The sequence below is a fragment of the Rhea americana genome, unplaced genomic scaffold (assembly GCF_003343005.1).
Source record: "Rhea americana isolate MKP2758 unplaced genomic scaffold, rheAme1 scaffold_81, whole genome shotgun sequence".
NCBI lineage: Eukaryota > Metazoa > Chordata > Aves > Rheiformes > Rheidae > Rhea > Rhea americana.
In genome coordinates this window covers 2880277-2902706 of record NW_028186990.1, presented here as the reverse complement: position 1 = coordinate 2902706, position 22430 = coordinate 2880277, and the positions used below count along the sequence as shown (strand labels likewise).

The following is a 22430-nucleotide window of genomic DNA, read 5'->3' as shown; positions in this document are numbered from 1 at the left end:
CTTGTAGTCATCTTCTCATTTTAACTATCCACCACCTATACAAGTATTTTAACTATTTTTTCCTCTATCCAAAACAGCTGCAAGGCAGTTAAGGCTCATTACCATTAACTTAGGGGTTATTTCTTCAATATCTTGAGGTTATTTTTTCATTGACCTTAGTCTTGACAACTAGGATGRAACAGAATAAGCGAGACAACATCGCTGCTTTAAGAACCCACCAGCCAGCTACTACATTGCTGACCACAAATTCCAACCACATGTCTTAACAGCTAGGCTATCATCACACAAATCAAACCCAGCACAGGAAGGTGACCAGCTACTGAGCCATATTAAAATGGATCAATTTCCTAAATATCAAGATTTGATTGCTTTTCTAATTACCAAATACCCATCTTCCTTTAGAAGTCTTTATGGCTATGAAAGAGGCTTTCTATTGATGACAAATTTCAAGTATTAAGACAGTTCAAAAACAAGGGCAAAACCATCATATTACTAACACATTGATTTGACCCTAAAAACAAAGTTAACATTTTTTATTAATCAGTTATTTCACTGCTGATCATATCAAAAGAAATGTTTATCATAATGCACTGCCTGAACAATCCTGAGTCATTTCCCTGGCCTTCCAACACAATCTATCTTCAAATATTCTCAGTTGCAGAGCATTTTTAAAATTTTTCACTCTATATGCTGCAGAAGAATGACAATGAAAATCAGAGAAAAAACATCAATAAAAAAATTCTATAATGAATGCACCATTCATTTCTATCTTACATTTACAGCAATATGAAGCAAATTTTCCCATGGGCTGCACTGATGAACTACAGAGCTAAGCATGTTTAACATAGGGAAAACACGCTTATGAAATTTAGATCCAGTACAGCAAGACRCACACAGACTCCTGAAACTTTACAAAAGCAGCCAAGTCAAAACCATATATTCCAATTCCAACTAAGATTAGAATATAAGACAAAGAAATACACATCTGTGCCATTTTCCTGTAGGCATTGAAAACATAAGACTTCAGTGTTTTCTATGCAACTACTTCCTGAGACTATTCATTAACAACATTACTTTGTGTGGCTAGAAGTTTTCATCATCATGATTGTTTTTCCCCATTTGTTTTCTCCATTTCACCTATATAAAAGCCTTTGGCATTAAATCACAGAAGACAGTTTCTCCCACTTATGACATTCTGCTAAACATAGGTGTCCGTAATAGTTTTATACATTCTCACTGTTAATTCACCGAAGTACTTCAACACAGAATATGAGATGAAGTGACTTTTCCATTCATTTCATTAAAAGAAATACTCCACCAGATTTAGCACTTCTCTTGCCAAATGATTATATTGTCAAATATGGCTTTAACAATTACACTCAGTTCCACAATCTTGTTCAGGCAAAAAATATAAATGGCCTTTAATATCTGTATTTTTACATTTTTATATATTTATTCAGAACTGGGTGTTCTCTACTACCAGACAAACTAGATCAATGGTGACACAGGCAAATACAATGCGTTCCTCAGCAACTGAGTAAGAAAGGCATTTGCTTTTTACAAACTATATACTTTTCGTATTACATTTATTTCTATGGCACGCAAAAGAAATGTTAATAGGTTGTTAAATGTAAACACTGCAATTTCTTTTCAATTTCCATGCAATACATGCAGCTAAATATAACTCAAGCAATATGCTGTCATTCATAGCATTTAAACTTTAGCAATTTTTAAAAATGCTGGTTAGATACAAAAAACAAGAACCTGATAAATTCATTATACGGAAATGAAAAGGAGGAGGGAGGAAGAAGATAATGAATTACCTCATTATTCTATCACCTATCGCTGTTCCTCTGATATTATATCTAGTAAAGGGAACAACAACTGAAGTCATTCAAAAATTCTGGGTATCATGTTTTTTAGAGGTTAGCATCTATTATAAAATGTGCTCTACTTATCCCAAATAAGAAGATTCCATCTCCTCAATATGTTAGTATATGAGAATATTTTGATTTCAACATAATATTCAGATTACAGATTAGTACACAAAGTTGATTTTCTGAAATGCAGTAATTCTTCATAGTATCATAGCAGAAATGGCAACAGCTGCACAATTATTTTCATTTTTACATTTGCATGTGTTTGAAATTTTAACTTAGTAGTTCAACATTTTCCAGGCTTAGCCTTGACTCACAGATCAGCTTGTACCAAAATCCAGCCAAAATTAATTCCATCATTTAAGTATCATAACAGCTCTTTGAGGGCTGTTTTCACTACATCTGTGAAAATGAAGTTGAATCCAGTTAAAAGCTGCACTAGCTGTGCAAGAAATACATTTTGCATCTATTTTTTCCAGAAAGTATAGTACTAAGGCAGGACATTATCTATGCTTGTTGGAAATAAATTTAATAGACTTTGTAGTTTTAAAGAAGATATGCTATACAGGTTTTAAGATTTCAAATGTGTTCATAGGTCCTCACATTTCGAAGAGAAGGGATCTTTTCCCATGGATTCCCTAAGACGTCCAGAGGGTTAATTTCTCTGTTAAGTATCTAGCTAAACTGCTCTGCTGTATGAAACAGGTTTCATTTTTAAAATTTAAAAATACTCTGGGTAGTTCCTCATAGAGTTACATTAAAAACAGCATGTATTGCATAGCCCAGTAATAGTAAGGCTAAAATAACTATTTAAATTTTTTTTTCTGTTGCTGGTGTTCACCATTCCTTTGGTAATGCTTAGTGAATGCAGAAGCACTACTGGAGAGAAAGATGTCACATTCTCAGTTGTTCTTTTGAAAGACATGCCTTTACGTCAAAACTATTCCAAGTTGATGCTGGCTCCAAAAGATGACAGACCAAATGCTTTTTCCTGTCTCAATACTTACGATTCAATTCACTTAACCAATTTCTCAGTCCACAAAGGATCATGGTATTTCTATATATGTTGTGGGAAATTTTCTTGCTGCTACTGTTTTAAATCCTTTTCAAAAATACTAAATTAAATTCAGACTTTTTGTTTCTCTATCTGTTGCACAGTATTTCCTGAGAGTTCAATTTCAGGCAAGTTGGCAGGAAAGTATCTGTCCTCGTTGTATTTTGAGATTTTTAAGCACCCACTAAAGATTTTGTACAAAGGAGGGAGGAAAGGAAGGGGGAAAAGGTGGGGGAACAAATCCTCAGTTTGAAAACATCAAGAATTGGATTTACACCCAGACATAATTCAAAAAAATTGAAGCTCTCTAAACATTAGATATGCAAAATGGACCAAATTCTTTTCATAAATCTGAAATCCACATGAATCTGAATGAAGTCTGCAAAGTTCATGCAGCAAGAACCTCTCTTTTGATTTAACCGCAGGAACTGCCAAAAGAGATTTCAAAGGGGTACTTCTGCTATTGCTTTTCCTCGAGAATTTTCAAATGATGATTTCAGAGTACAAAATCAGAAGCCTAACCTTCCAATGCCCCCTCAGTGGAGAAAGTTGTACTTTACAGCAGGAAGCTGATTCTAAGACAGAGTTTCCTTTACCTTCACTTTCCCAACTGCAGAGTTTCTCCTCTATATAAACAATAACTGTTTATTAAGTACGTAAAAAAATCATAAAAATCATAAAATTCTCTGTAGTTAAAAGCTATGTAATGTTATATACTAGAAAAGGCTAATTAGTCAAACAACTTTTAGWACTCTATTCCAGAAAGCCACAGCCTTTTTTGTCCCAAATAAAAATTAAAAGCAAACATTTTATGCTATTGTGTAAAATAGGTTTACGAGAGGTAGTTTATTGAAGCCTAGTTTTTTAACCTTTTCTGTAAAGAAAGAAACCAAATAACTCCCTCTAGACATTCTAGAGAGGTAAAATCTATTTAATTTATGTATTACTTCTACATTAATGTCATTAATTATCTCATAGGATGACATATGGAAAACTAAATTATTAGGTAAACTGGAGAAGATGAAGTTTAGTAAAGGAATTGTTAGGTAACACAATTTGCTAAGTGAGAAAAGTGTAAACATAAGCCTATAGGAAGCATACTGGTGGAGCTCCTTAAGCACCAGCCTTGCAAGCACTTTTGTTTAACATATCATTAATAATCTTTGAGCACAAAGTAGGAAAGCACTCATGCAGTGTGTTGGGGACATGAGGCTGGCTGAACTTGTGAATTTAGAGCAAATAGGAGGACCTGGAGGGGGGAAGAGGGAAAAAATTCAACAGTATAAAACTGACAGTTGTATACTTCTGAACCTCCTTCCAGGACAAAATGGGAACACATCAGTTGGAAATGACAAATTAGGAAAAGACTTCAGCATACTAACTGATCCTGGAGGGAAAGGAGGTAACTGCAGCTCTCTGGTGTTTTAGAGAATCTCCCGTAGACAAAGGGTAGTATTCAGACCGTTATTCCTAGAAAAAAGCCAAACAGCACACACTGGTCTCCCATGTTTGAGAAAGAAGTGGAACTAGAGAGAGCACAGAGAGCTTGACAGGGAGAACACTGAAATTTTTATTGAGAAAAGTGCAAACAAGCTTGGCACGCTTAGTCTAGTGAGGCTACAGCTGACGATGGACAGGATAAACATCCCTCAAATGCAAAAAACCCATTTAAACTAATATGCTATGTCAGCACAGTAACAATTGATTAATTATAGTCAACTTTAACTGATCACAGAAGTGATGTTTTCAAACAGTTTCCCACCCGGTGAAGGGCGAGGCAGACGTCACGTAAATTTGATCAGTTGATGAAAGGGATTATATGCCATAATATTTGTAGGAGCAGCAGTGCAGAGGCCTCTGGTTTCCTTTGATTCTTTTTCATACGAATTATACATACTAAGAGGGCTTACAGTTAGCCTTTAAGATCACCAGTGCCTGCTTTCTCTCTAGAAATCCAAGTCTTTTGAACACAGAAAGCTTGCCTCACTTCAGTAGCTTTGAGGGCATTTAGAAACTCCTGAAACCAGAAAAACCTGATGGAATTGCATCTAAACGTATATCTGAACGATTAGAAGTTAAACTAGAAAACTTTGCAGCTTGTGCATACACAGAAGCAGAACAAACTGAAGTGTTTAGGCACTAAACCTGATTACTTGAAAGCCTGGATGCAATCCCAAGCAAGTATTGACTACCTAACTTTTGTCAGATTTTAGGAGGAAGAAGAATAAGGGAGCAAGAGGCTGTATAAGGAATTTTAACTGTATCATTAATTTAACTGAATGCTCTCTCCTATGTGATAAATTTAAACTACTACAGGAAGAAATCTGGCTGCATACAAACAAGTGGAAAAAACACGCAAGATGAAGTGGAACTTCATTTACAATATACCCACTAGTGGGAACTAATATRTGTCTGATACCTCAAAGTTTCATTCTCATTACATTACTACAAACACTATTACATAATAGAGATACAATGCAGGAAGAGAGCTTAAGAATCCTGCTCAAAAACAGAAATATTATTTGAATTGTGGAGCTTTTAACATATTACTCTTTGAATTACCAGCTCATTCAGAATATTAGCATTGCAGTTGAAAATATTCCTGCTGYTGGATCTTTATCTACAATTAAAGTTTAGTTAATATTGCACATGAAGTTAATAGATTATGACAGAATCTTTATACGATGGCCTTTTCATTAAAAAAATCTGTCATTTAGTAGACAGAATCACTAGTGCTTTGTAATATGCAGCCACTATCAGTTCTTTTTGTTACTTCTTACAATGTGGTGGCTTATAACTTTTTCTTTTAACTGCTAATTATTCAAAACTTTTCTATACACAACTATTACATTCCTTCTAATTTACTGGTGAATATATATAGTGTAATGTTTCCTGGGAAGAATTTGCATTTCTAGAGTAAGAAATTAATAGCACTACCTTTGTACAGGATAGGCATAAAGCCTTCTTAAACATCTGACACACTAGATTATAATACAATTGAAAATGTTTTTTTTTTTAAAAAAAAGATTCTTAAATCTAATAGTAGAGAGTTATTTAAATAATTACAACAGCATTTAAAAAATCCGAGAACTGAAGTTAATGAACAAATTATATTAATAAAGCAATACTGGACTGGGGGCTATGCTCACCTACGATCAAACAAGTGTTACAGCTGTTCGCATTTTACAAGAAAATATACAAATTTTAACAGTAAGTGCACCTTTTCACAGAACCAATCTTTAGTAATCTACCTAACTTCTCTGACTATTATACATACACACTGGTACTCAATAACCAACACAAGGAAAAGTCTAAATAAAATAAGGGCAAAAGAGAAAATGTAGTCCTGTGTCCTAAATGCCAATTTATAAACATGACTGAAGTGCGAATACTGAAATATCAAGGGAAGTATTTAGCACTGGCATATACAGCAGGCAAGATATAAGCACAGGCAAGTATTAGATCTGTGGAGCTTGCCCCTCAGGAGGGAAAACGTAGTTATATGAATCTTACATATAGGCAAATTAGACTCAGCCACCAAACTCTTGGCTAGTTGTTAAAGAAGAACTTAGATTTTATTTAGAGATACAAGGCATCAATTTCTAGTTACTCCCTTCAAAAATACATTTTGCCCAATAACTGGGAAGATAAATATTCCCCTAACCTGTGTCCTGGTCCTCCTCGATATCTTGCCCCAGGGATCAGAACAGGGTCATCATCACTGTCATCAGTTTCTTGGAGAGCAGAGGTCCTGGTAGAAGACTCTTCTTGAGTTGCAAGCCCTGAGGATTCTGGGTGTGGCTGAGGTTCATCGTTTGCAGCATGTGAGTTGGCAGTAGATTCAGTACTTGGCTGACTTGACATTTCTTGATTTGTGTTTTTTTCACATGAGGATCCTTCTTCTGCGTTTCTGGAGGCAGTATCAGCACTGGGGCCACTTTCTTCTTCTGCCTGGATTCCAGGATGCTCAGAAACAGGTGCATCTGATACAGCTAATAGAAAATACTGGTGAAAGTAGGTCACAGCATTGATAATTTTTTAGACAAAATTATAAAGTTACAGAAATTAAATTACACATACTGAGTTTGCTTTGGAAGATTTTTTTGTTCTCTACCTCTTGTAAACATATTTGAAAAAGGACAGGCACACACCTGCTTCTGTTGTCTCTGCAGTTTCATCYGTGCTTTTCAATCCTTCAGCACTCGAGTCTTCCTTATGAGATTCATCAGGAACTCCTGAATTAAACGTAGTGTTAAATCACATGATTTCAGCCCAATGAGCATCTATAATATAACCAAATCTATGTAATACTAGCAGTTCCAGATCAAACCAACCAAATCAGTGCCCTCCACATTCTTCATGTCAGAAGAACATATCTGATCGGTATCCAAAACTTCTTAGAAGTCAAAATGCATAAATCTATCTAGTTGCTCAGGTCAACATAATGACAACAAAAAAGTATTTCTTTCTTGTTCCTTAATATATGTCAATATTCTATATGAGAATTCTACTTGCAAAAAACAGCATTAATACTCTTGAAACAGAAGATCATTAACAGAAAGTTRATGCTTCTCAAAAACGAATTTAAGTTAGCTCTCCATTAAAAGGTGTAAGGGGGTGGTTTTGTTTTGTTTTTTTAAAAAAAAAAAATCAGGCGTTTCTACGGAACTAACCAGTCATTTAACTAGACTGCATTTTGGCAATGAATCCAGCAAGACAATTACACATAAACACAGTGAAAACTTGAAACAAATGTAACAAATGTACCTAGCACTCACTTATGACTGCAAATTTTGGTTGTACTATTTTTCCAATACAAGTGAGGGACAAAATATGTCCTTAAAACAGAAGAACAAGGGTTTTAGAAACAACACCAGGAAATTTTCTTTGTATTTTCTTTCTATGTATGTGCAACTATCTCAAGTGGATATCTTTCTCTCTCCTAAAAAACAAAATCCCCCAAAACAAACAAACAAAAAAGCCAACCAGTTTTATTATAGTTTATATTCTGCCCTCATAAGCATGTCTATGAGACTGCCATTGTATTCAATGGCAGTCATGAACACATGAGAGTAGAATGTTGACCTTACCATTACAGAAATAATGCTGTATCTTACTTGTTTCTTCATCTTCAGGTGCTGACTCTTCTGAGGCTTTTGTTTTTACAGAGTCTTCTTGGCCTTCAGATTTGCAATGACTTCCACTCCCCCTAGAGCTTGAATTCGTGCTGCTCCTACCAATGTAACATGTATAAAATAATTTAGAAATAATGTAAACAGGTAAGAAGATATTTGTGACAGGACAGCCTGGGCATCATCATCTTTCCAACTGCAATCTCACAATTTAGTAGCTGGAGCTGCAAACAAAATTCACAGCAATTTCAACAATCTCTTTTATTATGTCCATCTACCACTCATCTATGTTTTGCATCCCACCATTCCTCTTCATCWCAGAGCCCTATTGTTCTCTCCTCTATTATCTCTTACTAGAAGCTTTAAAGGATTTCTTCATTGCGTTCCAAAATATTTTGTGAAGACTCAGTATGATTCTGCTCTCTCTTATTTCCAAATTTCGGTATACATAAGTGATAGAGATTTCATTACATGAATTACAACTTGTCAACTGAGCACTAATTACACAGTATTTTTAATCCATCCAATTGAAAAACAAGTTTAGGTAACATTTTCCAGATTCCCTTACTTATCATACATCTCTCTCTTGAGACATGGACTTCTGATTTTGATTTTCAGGCCTCAAAATTTTGTTATTTATCAAGATTTGTACTTGAGAATTACTCCTTCTTCATGGTTGGATTAGATAATTATTTGGAACACCAACTTTATTTTACAATAAGGGAAATGATTCCTCAGGAAACATAAAACATTCTCTTTCTGAATGTCATTAAAACTAATGTTTTTGGACTCTGAAAATGATCTCATTTTACGAACCACAAAGCCTTGTCCTTGAGGTCTCTAATCTCTCCCTGTCTGTCTTTGTTGTGACCTGTTAAATTCTATATGATCTCCAGGTCACTACACAAAAGCTGAAACAAATATCAATTAAGAGAATTATAAACATGATTCTCAAGAATCTAGTGTGTTATTACAGTTATCTTCTTACACGTTTGTTATTTGTAAATTATTTATGTTATGTTGCTAGAAGCAGCACAAATCATGCTTAGTCTAGATTGTTGAGAATCTAATCAGAACTTCTGTATTCCTAGTCTACATTGAGTATGAGAGCTTTTACTCATCTTGATGAACAGTAATCAAATCTTATGAAGTACTTCGTGTGCTGGATATGGAGCATGTGCAAAAATTTTGCTAGCCCCTCCAGTATTTCTTCTAAATCAAAAATTTTCAGCATTGTTTCTGAACAGATACACAAAAAGGGACTGCTAGGACACCAAATCTTTTGTTTGTTTGTTTGCTTGTTTCACACTATTTCATGCCTCAGATCATGTAATCCCTTTTATGAACTTAATCCTGCTCCACTTTAAAAACAGTAAGATCTTTTCAGACTCACTCTTAGGAATATTCTAATTTCTAGCTAAATGCTCAAAGCTAGTACACAATCACATTTATTAATTTTTAGTTCAATATTTGTTTTCACTCCAGTAGTTACAGACATGGACATTTGTAAGAGAGCAAAGTAACACTTTGTGCTTTCATTTCCTAGATTATATAAACTAAATCCTACTTTCTGGTTCCATAACAGGTTTGCTGTTTCCTCAGTCCTCCACATAACCCTTCTCTGAACCTCCTACCATTATGAGTGAGTTTTCTTGAACACAAGGTTAGAATTGTACACTGGATTCAAAGTCACAAAGCAAAATAGAGTTAAGTAGCAGCACCAGGAATTCTTGTCCTTGGCTGGAAGCCTCTCAACTGGTGAAATCTAAGATTGTACTTGCCTAGTAGCTCATTATATTGAGAATGAAATGACTGGTAGAAAAAAAGTCTTTGGCTATATAAAATATTTTATTTTCACAACAATCCCAATGTTCAGATGAGCTTTTTGTTACTGGTCCTCAACTGCATGCTCTTGCATTTTGTTAAACTGAATTCACCCCACTTCTATAATTCCATGCTTCTGCACAATGTTTTAGTTAGCCCTGAAATGACAATGCTCTGCAACTTTGTACCACCAGGTAAGTTAACTTAGTGGAGATTGTTGTATTTGAGAGTTGATGTTGAGAGGAAGGGGCATTTTTATATATATGTATATATAAAATATATATATACACACACACACAYATATATATATRTRTATATATATATATAYAYACACACACACACACACATATATATAAACTGTGTGGCCAAACATTAAAAACCTTCTGGAAATCCAGACAGGTTCTCTCTAGTACATCATGCACGTTTCTAGAACTCACTATTCCACTGGGAAAAAAAAAAACATACAGAATCATGCACATTCTAGTTTTCATAACATAAAGTTTAACATGGCTTTATTTCTCACATAAATGCTTATGTTATACGTGGTAATATGTCCTTCTTTCAGAACTGTCCTAAGGCCTTCGACATAGCTACCATGACTCTTACAAGATGGCAGAACTTAATCTTTCATTCTTCTTTGGCGTTATACTTGATTGTCATTGACATGGTGCTACACTTGGCCTAGGAGATTTAATAAAATACTTGCAGAATACAGACAGAAATCCATATGCCAGTTTTATCCAAAATTGAGATGCATATTATCTCTAATTCATTTTCATGAGTTAACTTCCAAGTTTTGTTTTCAGTGAGTTGCATTCAGTACCTATGACCTTTTGATCAACATCCTCCACTTGATTGGCAACTAATGCWAAGTATTCATTTAATTTTTGGCTCCTCTATGTGTTCCTTATACTGTAGTCAGGATGAAACAGCAGTTCATTAAACCACTGAAGAGCTTTCTTCTATTTCTTTTCATATCCTTTGAAAAGTCTTAGAGAAGTTTTAATAGTTTTCACTTCCCTAATTACACTTTTTTTAATTAGGGTATCCATTTCTCCTCTCCATTCCTTATACACTCTGCTTAATCTTGATAATGTTTTTGAGGTATTTACTCAATCAAATCTTCAATTTTCAGAATCACTTATACCAATAACTACATTTGAAGTTCAGAAGGTATTTTTCACTTTTTTCATTTTTTTAATTTTTAATGTTGTTGATTAAAATTTGTCTTCTGATACATGCAGCTAATATTTTACTATATTAAGAATACCATCAAGAATAAATGGACACCTGCTAATGTTGTGTGCCTCTTGTGAAATTTACCTATCCTAAAACATTAAACAAAAATTACCTCAAAAATAAATGCAGAATTAATTAAAAGTCTTACAGCAAAAGTGATTTCTTCAAAGCTTGCCAGATTTGGATTCTAAATAAAAATACAATCAGAGGGATTGCTCTAACATAACTGTCACAATATTTCAAATCCATATAGGCAAAGTCAATGTAAATGCACAGATCATTTTCCAAACTGTTATGGACAAAATGTGCATTTCATTACCACAACTGCAGTACGTAAGAGCAGCTAAACATATTCATTTTTTCATGTCAGAAACAAATGCCAGTAACCATTACCACTTGCTCTCTTTTACAGTAATTTTAAAAACATAAGCAAAGGAAACAGAGGAAGTAAAGTGAGGACTGTGGTTTTTTTGGGAGAGCCCACTATGCTCTAGTGATAGACATCCATATAAAAGACAAGTCAGGCCAGTTAGACAGTATGTGTTTCTTTATTATCTGAAAGGGATGTCATTGCTGTAATACCTAAGCACTCCACAAAGCCAGTATCTTAAAAATATGCATTCATCAACACTCCTCAGACATAGAAATAGTAATTTCACTATTTTACAACTGGGGAACTGTACCACAGAAAGACTAACTTGCTAAGTAATGTATGGGAAGTCCAGTGGAGCAGAGAATTAAAATTTAAGTTCCAACACCTGGGCCAACTTTCCATCATTACAGTACTCTGCTTTAATAAAGATAAGATTAGTGAATACTAATGTGACACAAGTATTTGATAATGACATCAAGTTTCATACTGCTAATGTTAGCATAAATAAGATTTAGGATAGCTACCACAAATAAGAAACTCCTGCATAAGTTTCATGTTAAAGCATGACTATTCTGAATGCATTAAGGATCACAGTCACTTTAAATTGTAAATATACCTATACTAGTATACTAGTATACTATGCCTAGTATACTAGGCATATACTATTTGGAAAATAATTTATCTGCATCTATGCTAAACCAGTGTTAGTGAAAAGTGCTTATCAATAACCATTCAAAAACAAAAGTAACTTCTTACCACTCATCAGTGAAATCCAGTTTTATTGTGCTTGTAGTTGTTCCTTCTGTGCTGTAGTGCAGACTTAAAACTGGTTCACCCGTTCCTGCTCGTGGCTTATCACTCTCTGCAAATATGGAGTTGATAAAGTTTGAATAGGCATCAACAATGCAAATAAAACTGTTACGTATCTGAAGATATTTCTAATTGCCCTAACAAAAAACAAATATGGTAGTAACAACCACAACTATGTTTATTTAACATTATTGACAGCCCAAGCAAAAAGTTAAGTTTCAGCATAAACACACCAAAKGTACACATTGCAGTGCTTTAGAGCTGGCCTAAAATTTTTTACATTTACAACAGAAAAGAAGGAATATGCTGCCTTTGACAAGCAGATAAATAAAACTGCCAGATAAATAGGTGCACCCACAGTATTATCCATTATGAATAGGTTCCTTTCATGGCAAATATACTATCAATAAAGAATAGAAGGTGTTTTTAGAAGTGGTGTTCTGTCTTTTTTGCCTCAGTAAATACATGCAATAAAGATGACAAGATCACAATCAGTGATCTAGAAAAATCATCCCCTTTATTTCTTTTTTCTACTTATAACCCACTTAATTACAAATGCCCTTAGACTTAAATTGTCAAGAAGGTGTTATAAAATCACTGTAAATTCATGCTCTGAGAATTCAGGGTTAAAAATCCTTCATATCATAAAAATGTTGGATGGTTGTGGAGTACTGTGCATTGGAAAGAGTGTTGCCAGCAGGTCGAGGGAGGTGATCCTGCCCCTCTACTCAGCCCTGGGGAGGCCTCATCTGGAGTGCTGTGCCCAGTTCTGGGCTCCCCAAGACAAGAGAGACATGGAGCTACTGGAGAGAGTCCAACGTAGGGCTACGAAAATGATTCGAGGGCTGGAGCATCTGCCCTCTGAGGAACAGCTGCAAGAGCTGGGCCTGTTTAGCCTGGGGAAGAGAARACTGAAGGGGGGATCTTACCAATGTATATAAGTACCTGAAGTGGGGGTGTCAAGGGGATGGGGACAAACTCTTTTCAGTTGTCCCGTGTGACAGGACAAGAGGCAATGGGCAGAAACTGAAGCACAGGAAGTTCCGCCTGACCGTGAGAGGGGATTTCTTCCCTGTGAGAGTGACGGAGCACTGGCACAGGTTACCCAGAGAGGCTATGGAGTCTCCTTCTCTGGAGATGTTCAAGGCCCGCCTGGATGCAACCCTGTCTAACATGCTCTAGGTGACCCTGCTGAGCAAGGAGGTTGGACTAGATGATCTTCCTTCCAACCTTACTGATTCTATGCTTCTACTTGCAAAATGCAATACTGTATGACAACTGAAACCAACAGAAGTGAAACAAACTGAAAACCACAGCAACTCTGCTGAACTTCTGCTAAGTAGCTTAAAGGACTGTTCATTGGGCTCTTTCAAAACATAACTGCTCAGTAACATCAATCCATCTACTCACAACCCTTGAGGAGAATTCATGGTATCTAGCTGGCATAGCCAGAATTGCCATTAATGCTCAAGTGACAATGGACAATACCTCATGAAAAGTACCATCATATTAAGCCTCACTTTGGAGGTGCCACTTCCTCAGAATTCAGATGGAAGAGAGTTGCTTTAATTTTGGGTACCACTCAAGTGATCCGTATGACCTTGTGTTGCTTTGCATAAATGCTGGGCTTTTCATTTCATGACTATTTGGACAAAAGCATATCAGATTCTCATTGGTTTATTGAGTACAGAAACTTGACCATAACTACAACAGTTATTACACCATTGGCTAAATACTGACTCTATTATGCAATAAAGTAAAAACTTCAGAATTTCTCTGCAGGAACACCAAATGGAACATTCAATTCAAGTAAATACACATACTTCCCCACATAAAAGCTTATTATTAAAACAATAATGGCTAAAATATCCCCACAGGAATTATTATTTATAAAACAGCATTAATTTGTGGGAACTACAAATCCGCACAGCAGCGCTTAACCTAACCATGGTTGGTCATATTTGTAAACTGCTGATGGACAGAAACCAACTCATAGTATCAAGGCAGAAACCAGCTGTTCTGAAGAACTTTACTTATACGTTTAAAAAAGTTGTAAGAGGGGGAAAAAAAATATTCTGTGAAAGAGAATTACAACCATCATCCTGAGGATGCACAAGCAACGGACATTCTATACAACTGGCATCCGCAGAAAAGCTCATAGCTTCTCTGAAAGGTTACAGTTATGCTCCTATTATAGTGGAGCAAAGATACAACTGGTCAAATGTGAAGTTTTCTTTTCCTGAATTTAACTGAGTAAGAAAAGAAACAAACTTCAGAAAATATTTTATAATGGTGTGCCTAGGTATTCTGAATAGATACACTATCTTCTTTCATAAGTAAACTGACACATTCTGTCTTCTGAGGCAATTCACCAGCAAGTCTCTCTCAGTATACAAATCCGTTCACAGCCTAAGCGTACCTTTTCAAGCAAGTACAAATACTGAATACATCCAAGTACTGTTACAAGGAGTCAGACATTGAGAGAAAGAGACTTAAAAAAGGACATTCTTGGAAAATTCTTTAGCTTACCTCTAATACGAACAGATAAGATAGAGTTACCTTTGCTTCAGGAACCCTTGTCTACCCAGATCACAGTAAGGCTTTTGATACCATCTCCTGTAACATCCTCATAGGCAATTTGAGGAAGTAGGGGCCAGATGAGGAGACAGGGAGATAGATTAAGAAGGGGCTGAACAGAGGGTTGTGCTCAGTGATGCACTGAGGCCTGCAGACAGCAGTGTCCCCCAGGGGTCAGTACTGGGTCTAGTCCTGTTCTATTTATTCATCAATAACCTGGAAGAAGGGACAAAGTGTCTCCTCAGCAACTTTGCTGACAATACAAAACTGGGAAGAGTGGCTGATACATCAAACAGTTGTGCCACCATTCAGAGTGACCCTGACAGGCTGGAGAGGAACCTCATGAAGATCAACAAAGCCAAATGAAGGGTCTTGTACCTAGAGATGAATAACCCCATGCACCAGTACAAGCAGGGGGCTGACTGGCTGGAAAGCAGCTCYGCAGAGAGAAGCTGGGAGTCCTAGTGGACAGCAAGTTGACCATGAGCCAACAACATGCCCTTATGGCAAAGGCATCCAATGGTATCCTAGCCTGTGTTAGGAAGAACGTACCCAGCAAATTGAGGTAAATTATCCTTACCCTCTACACAGCACTGGTGAGGCAGTCTGGAGTAGTGTGTCCAGTTCTGGGCTCCCCAGTGTATACAGAGCCACTGGAGCAAGCCCAACAAAGGACTACCAAAATGATTAAGGGACTGGAGCAACCCACATGAGAGAAGGCTAAGAGAGCTGAGACTGTTCAGCCTCAAGAAGAGAAGGCAGAGGGGTGATCTTATCAATGTGCATAAATATCTGAAGGTATAAAGAGGTGCCCAGGGACAGGACAAGAGGCAACGGGTACAAACCAAAACACAAGAAGCTCCATCTGAATACAAGGAAAAACTTTTTTTCTGTGAGGGTGACTGACCACCAGAACAGGTTGCCCAGAGAGGTTGTGGAGGCTCCATCCTTGGAGATATTCAAATGCTGTCTGGATGTGGTCCTGGGCAACATGCTCTGGATGACCCTGCTTGAGCAAAGTATTAGACTAGGTGATCTTTAAAGGTTCCTTATAACCTCAACTATTCTGTGAACACAGGTGAAGAAAGATGATTTGTACAGCGCTAACAATACTATAACCTGATACTGCTATGCAGTATTTGCTTTAGCATGAAACTAGTCAGCATTATTGACCAACCAAGTAACCTAAGAAATCAMTACACTGAAATGAATCTAACTGCATGGCTTGTGTTATTAAAGCTCAGCTCACATTATTGTAACAGTGCTTTCCTGTCTTAGAATCTCAATATTGCAAAACTAAACTAGGATATTAAAAAAAAAAAAAACTGTCACCTGACTTCAGTTGGTGTTGAAGTGATGTTTGTATTTATTCAGACTCACAAAGTTGAAAGAAGTGCTTTAAGTATATCCCATGAGGGCACTAACTGTGAGAAATTATTTTTATAGATTTCTGAGACAGCTACTCAACTATGTTATATAATAACTTTTACTTAAATCTACCATAACATGGACTACAATTGGATAGCATTAGTTTCTTCTTTAATCTAGCTTTAAGTTATGAAATTGATACTAATAGGAAACTATAAAAGGCAGTCGAGACAAGAATCTGGTAATAAGTTGCACAGAATTATTTGTGTAGTTCACTAGTTTATATTAAACTTACACTGCTAATGAAAACTAAATGAGTGCCTCTGAAAAAGAGCTAAAAAGCTTTGCCTAGCACATAACTGAATACCATTTTAGAGAAACCATGTAAAATTCAGTAATCATAAACTCTTATTTTCAGGAAAAACAATGTGATTACCAAAGGCTGAATGGATCAGAGGAAAGCACTGGTCCCACTCATTCCTAAGTTTGTCCCTACAGGTGAAATCTAATTCACTTTGATATAACACTAGAGGGAAGAAGAGAGAAAGTTGTACATGTTCTGTGATTAAATGTAGAGCTATGGCCAAAACTATCAACCTACTCATGAGATCTAATGAGCAAGATGATGACTGCTCAAAAAGAGAGCAACAGATCAACATCCTACTAAAATCTTCTCCAAATTCCTCAAAAATATCTTGGAGCTTTACCTAGATTTTACAGCCATCCATATTACAAGGATACTATCAATTACTTACACTCAGTTTATATGCAACCTTGTTCTAGAACACACATTCCTATGAAAGAGTCCACTCTTGAGGTGCTTACAGGAGGAAGGTACCTTATACCTGATGAAAAGTTTTCTTTCATGATCTTTTAAATGGAGAAACTGGGAAAACAAACAAAAAGCCTGCACTTTCTTCCCTTAGCAAATGAACCTCTGCCAGTGTAACTTCACAGACAGTGGGGCTCCTAACTATGAAGCCTTAAGAGCACAAAGATATGTTTACAGATTTTATTATTTAGTTAGGATTTACTAGCATTGCAAGGAGCTTGAAGCTAGTTTCCCATATCACAAATGCTGCTCTTGTCACTGATCAGTTGACAGATAGTTAACAGTGAAGAGAATGGATGGCTTTTCCTGAAAAAGGCTTCCAAAATAATTTCCATCCAGCATTAAGTATATCTCCTCATAAAAACCAACCAACCCAAACAGTTTTGTATATTCTGCAGATGTATTTCTGGGTGGGAAAAAAAACAGTAATCTTCTAAAGGCAGGGAAAAAAAGATACAAGGAGGAAAAAAAATAGTGTATTTCAGAAAATAGGAATTCTGCATGAATTCTCAACACATGAAAAATCATCAGAAGCAGCTGACTTAGGGAGTAATGGTGGAGATTCCTTTATATAGTGATAAACACTGACTGAGTAAACAGTGTTACATTGATATCAGTCAGCAAAGGACACAATGAAATCTGCTAAGGGCAGACTGAAAATCAAATAAATCTTCAGACCTGCCTAATCCATAGTCCAAGGCATGTAATTTCTTTGTCCAGATGATTCCCATAATAATTACAGGTTGGACTGCACTTTACAGAAGGAGGCAGCAAAGAACATACTGTGCTATACCACGGAGCACAGTTCTGAAATTCTTAAGCTTGTATCTGCTGAACTCACCATAGATCTGGAAAGCACTATATGACCAAGCCAGTTAGTCTTGCTGGGAGGTGAAGCTAATTAGCTGGGACACAACACATGCCAAGGCAGTCTCCAGGACTTAAGGTATTTGTATATGCACGACTCTACAGTTGAAATACCATCTTGTTCAGAGCTAGCTCAAGTATCTATAATGTGGCACTGAATGACCTGACACAGACATTCCCATGAGGGATTATTGAACCATCACACTAACTTGCAGCTATCTAAAACTATTAATGCTCAGTGTGGCCTCTGTGTGTGTAAGAAGAAGCCTTAAGATGATATGGGATGCAAACACACATTTACAACTTAAAGTTACCAAGTTACTCCTTYGGCTTCAGGTTCCCTCTTTGATCGTCACCATCCCAGCAGTATCTTAAAGCCGTAACACTGCCTTTACACTGAAACAAATCTTACAGCCTCTCTGCATAATTAAATTACAGTCAAACAAAGTATCCTGTGTAGATCATTTATCCCACTGGAAATCCATTTTTACAGAGGATGACGACTGCTGGAGTGTCAGAATCCCAGAATTATAAATTTACATGTGTAATAAGTATCTTAAAATCTTTAAGCACAGAAGCAGTCTTAAAACATAAATGCCAGACTGGCACAATAGAAAGCCAGCTGGTTCAGTACTGAATTAAGAGAGGGAATAAGAAAGAAAAAGCATTTATATATAATAACTGATACAACTTCTTTTATTAGCTACTTGTACTTCTTTTGAGTTTTCTGTTCAAATAGCAAGCAAAACCAGCAATTTAACTTCAAAAAAAAAAAAAAATCTAAACTGCATCACAGCAAGTAAATTTTTCTGCTTATCATTTGGATAAGACAGATCTAATAAATTACCTACTTTTCCAGATTTCTCCTCTACCAACTTAAAACTCTGTCTGTTCAGGTGATTGTTAAAATCACAATAGAAAAACACTGCTTTAACACATTCAAAGTAATCAAATCCAAAGTGCTCTTACAAGAAGCCTCTTCATATTAGTTCAATCAATTTCCTAGTGTAAAAAAAGGAAAAATAAAACTGATCTCCCCCCTCCCAAAATGTCTACTAGAACTGTGTGCTTAACTGTAGTAAAATATGAACCAATTTTCAAGACAAATGACCCTGCCTGCCTGAAGAGGAATGAGCAAGATTTCTGGAATCAACAACTTCTGCTTTTATTGCTGCTGTCACATGCATTTAATTGACAAGTTCAGCAAACAAACTATTTATCAATTATCCAAAATTATGCAGTTATAAGAACTCCAATAAGTATATGAACTTTATATGCTAATTGTACTTTATTCTGCTCTCATCAAATAATGCTTTACTTCAAGGAGTTCATAATAGAAAGCATAGCTTGGCCACAAATTAATGAGCAAGTCATTTTCCAGCTAAGCTTGAATAATGGAATTATACAGACTACTAAATTATGAATAATTAGCAAATTTACATGTCAAGATTTAAGGCTATTTTCATCACAAAATATAATTACATAAAAAACATTTTTGTCAATATAAAAACACAGCTTGATTTTTACCAATGTYCTGGCATCCTAAAATAAACCATATCTCATCAGTTGCCAAAAGGAATGTTTTTGAGAAATGAGATTTCAAAACAGCATTCTAGTTTAGAATCTGAAACATGACAGAACAACTAGATCTTTTTCAGACTTGCTGAGACTTTAATATGTAAGTCAACATAACGCAGAGTGTATGGAAATCTATTTTAAAATTACTCTCCCTTATTCATTAATTATTCAGGCATAAATATTCACTAAAGATGAGATTCATTCAATTTTAATAGGGTCATGTGTGGTCCATTTCACTGCTTACAATTTGAAGACCGATGGATAATGGGCAGCCTGCTGCTCACTAGCTTTTCTTCTATCACCAGCCCTTACAGCAGGTAAAGTGAAACACTAGAATTGGTTTAGCAAAAAGGGYATAGAACAACTGATTACAGAGGGATGATGATGAAGCTATTGCACCTAGGTGCATATAGGTGCACTTGAGTTATTCTGACTGTGCAAGTATAACAAATCTGCATATCTTCCTAAAAAAAAAAATTCTTGGGCTTTGTAAGATTAAAAGTTACTTTGATGATTATATTTGCTCTTTGATCCCAGGAAAAAAATTCCAGAAAAAGAATGTTTGAAGAATTAATTCCATCTTGAATTAGAAAGGAAAAAAAAGCACACCATTAAGTTTCTGTAGAGTACATCAATAGGGAGTATTGTATATACATTAAAGCATTAAGAATTGAGCATAGGATGGCTTTTGAAAACAATTAATAATTAACCTTACTCTGTTACTATTACTGAGAATTAAATAATTAATGAGTTTCCAGCAGATCTGCTTACGGAATTGTGCTTTATGCAGATGAACAGCATTTTAAACTGTTTATCATCATGAAAAGCATTTTTTTAAAGAAAGCATTGCAATCAACTATGGCTGGGTATAGCGCATTTCCTGTCACACGCACCCTGTTGCTCATCAAGTGACATGGATCCAAGCTGTTTGTTAACCACAGAAGAAGGAGAATCTGAAACAAAAATGAGATTTCAACTTAAAATATAAGCAGCAGAGAACTGCACAGCAATGTCACGATCAAATATTAGCTTAAAATAAAAAATAAGAATAAAAAAGCAGCAACATAAGGAAGCTTTGGTTGTTTTCTGAGCAGCCAGCCATACTGTATTCTCTAGGCATGATAGATGCAAAGCCATTTGTTTCAAACCATTATGTATTCCTTTAGGCAATCATTTAACTGAATTATGAATTTAACTGAAACTATGCTGACGTTTGATATTTWAAATAACTATCCATTACAAAGGATTTTACCATGTACTTCAAATTTCTAACGTGTCAGGAAGAACACTGAAGAGTCAAGACTCCCAAAAAGCCCTTGGTCCAACTATCACACAATACAGTATTTCAAACAATGTACTAAACATGAACTTCAAAATATTCAACATAAAATACTCAAAAGTATAASAGTATCTTCAGTTTTGGCTTAAAATATTCAATATTTATACCTATGAGCATAAAATGTAAAATATGAGAGTGAGCATGAGCTATAGCAGTACACAGACTGCTGTTGTAATGTTAATACATCAAAGTACATCCCACTCATATGGCAGTTCAAAAGTTCTGCATTCTTAGATGCTATACCTCTGTAGCATCTGATGACCATGAATGTGTCTCTATGACTTTATCACAGTATCACACCAGTCAGTCTTATATAGATTCTCATTTAGTCACAGAACAATTGAAAACAACAGCAGTTAAGTGCATTATTCCATTGGACACTACTAATTAATAATTATCATCAGCAATGCATTCCCTGTGCACACAAATTACAGATGCAATGCTCAGTATCTTCCGTGAAGTCTATTTCCCTTATCATCTCTGAAGATCAGTACTGTTTCCATATTATCTTAATACTAGCTGACGTACATAAATTATTTTAAACATAGTATTTGCTAGGCTATCACTTCTTGGTTCCATTTCTTAATCTTCTGCTGTAAACAAATTCACGCTAAGCTGAAGAGGTTTAATATCCTGCATTACACACAGAGTCACAGTCAGCAAGCATGACAGCACGCAAAAAGAAACCAAATATGRTAAATTTAAATCTGGTATAGGGAAAGCAATGGAATAATACATTCTCTCTCTTACAGGTAATTCATTTTGAAGTTTGGGCCAGAGTCATCAGAATGACCTATTTCATAGTACAGCTGTAAAGTCTGCTAAATTGACAAAGCTGATTTAAAGATAAAGCCTCAAATATTTCAGTCCTAGCAAGATGTACAGATTCTTCCTTCATTACACTGATACCTAGCATTCTGGAGAATGGAGAAGCAGCGAAGAACAGAGACTTAAGGAGTCTGAGGCACTCACAGTGTGCTCTGGAGGTCTGCCTGTTTTAGAGACTGGACTCGTATAGTTTATTTCCATAACTGCAGAACATAAAGTCGGCCTTAGGATATCTTTATTTTTGTTTTGCTCTGCCTATGCCTTGTACCAAATGCACCTAAGCCAGACCAAGGAATTTTTCTTCTAGATTTAGATGGGACTTAGCTCTTAACTATGAAAGAATAAAACTTTAATATATTTCACTTTCCAAAACTGAGGTGTATTTTACACATTGTTTCTAAGTTAGCAGAGAGATATTTACATACACAATATTTTCAGTGGAGTGCTAATCCATTTTTCAAGACCATAATTCAGATGATAAAAAGCTGGTGTGGAGATACAWCATCATCAAATCATAAAACCTCTTACTTATATTCCAGTTTACTCAGCACAGGAATTGGTGTGCCCCTCTCCATCAAGGGCAGGCTGGCTTTGATCACTGATTCGCAGCTACGAGCCCATAATTGGGATTAACTTGTGTTCAAAAGCAGCAAATGGACAGGCTGTCGTGTGTGGCAAGCCAAGACGACTGTTCAGTCCAGCACTGTTCCACAGTGCAATTCTTCTGTATGC

At 35.9% G+C, this 22430-nt stretch overlaps 1 protein-coding gene across 1 annotated transcript in view; it reads right to left on the bottom strand.

Moving 5' to 3' along the window:
• The window catches only part of DCAF6 (DDB1 and CUL4 associated factor 6), a gene marked incomplete at its 5' end in the record, with an annotated part of 74471 nt that overhangs the window by 16435 nt on the left and 35606 nt on the right, over nt 1–22430 (bottom strand). The window contains 6 exons of the mRNA XM_085323053.1: nt 1824–1865; nt 6596–6923; nt 7083–7166; nt 8049–8164; nt 12256–12361; nt 20425–20484. Of these exons, the coding sequence (XP_085179179.1) occupies nt 1824–1865; nt 6596–6923; nt 7083–7166; nt 8049–8164; nt 12256–12361; nt 20425–20484 (736 nt within the window). The remainder of the gene's footprint in view (nt 1–1823; nt 1866–6595; nt 6924–7082; nt 7167–8048; nt 8165–12255; nt 12362–20424; nt 20485–22430) is intronic.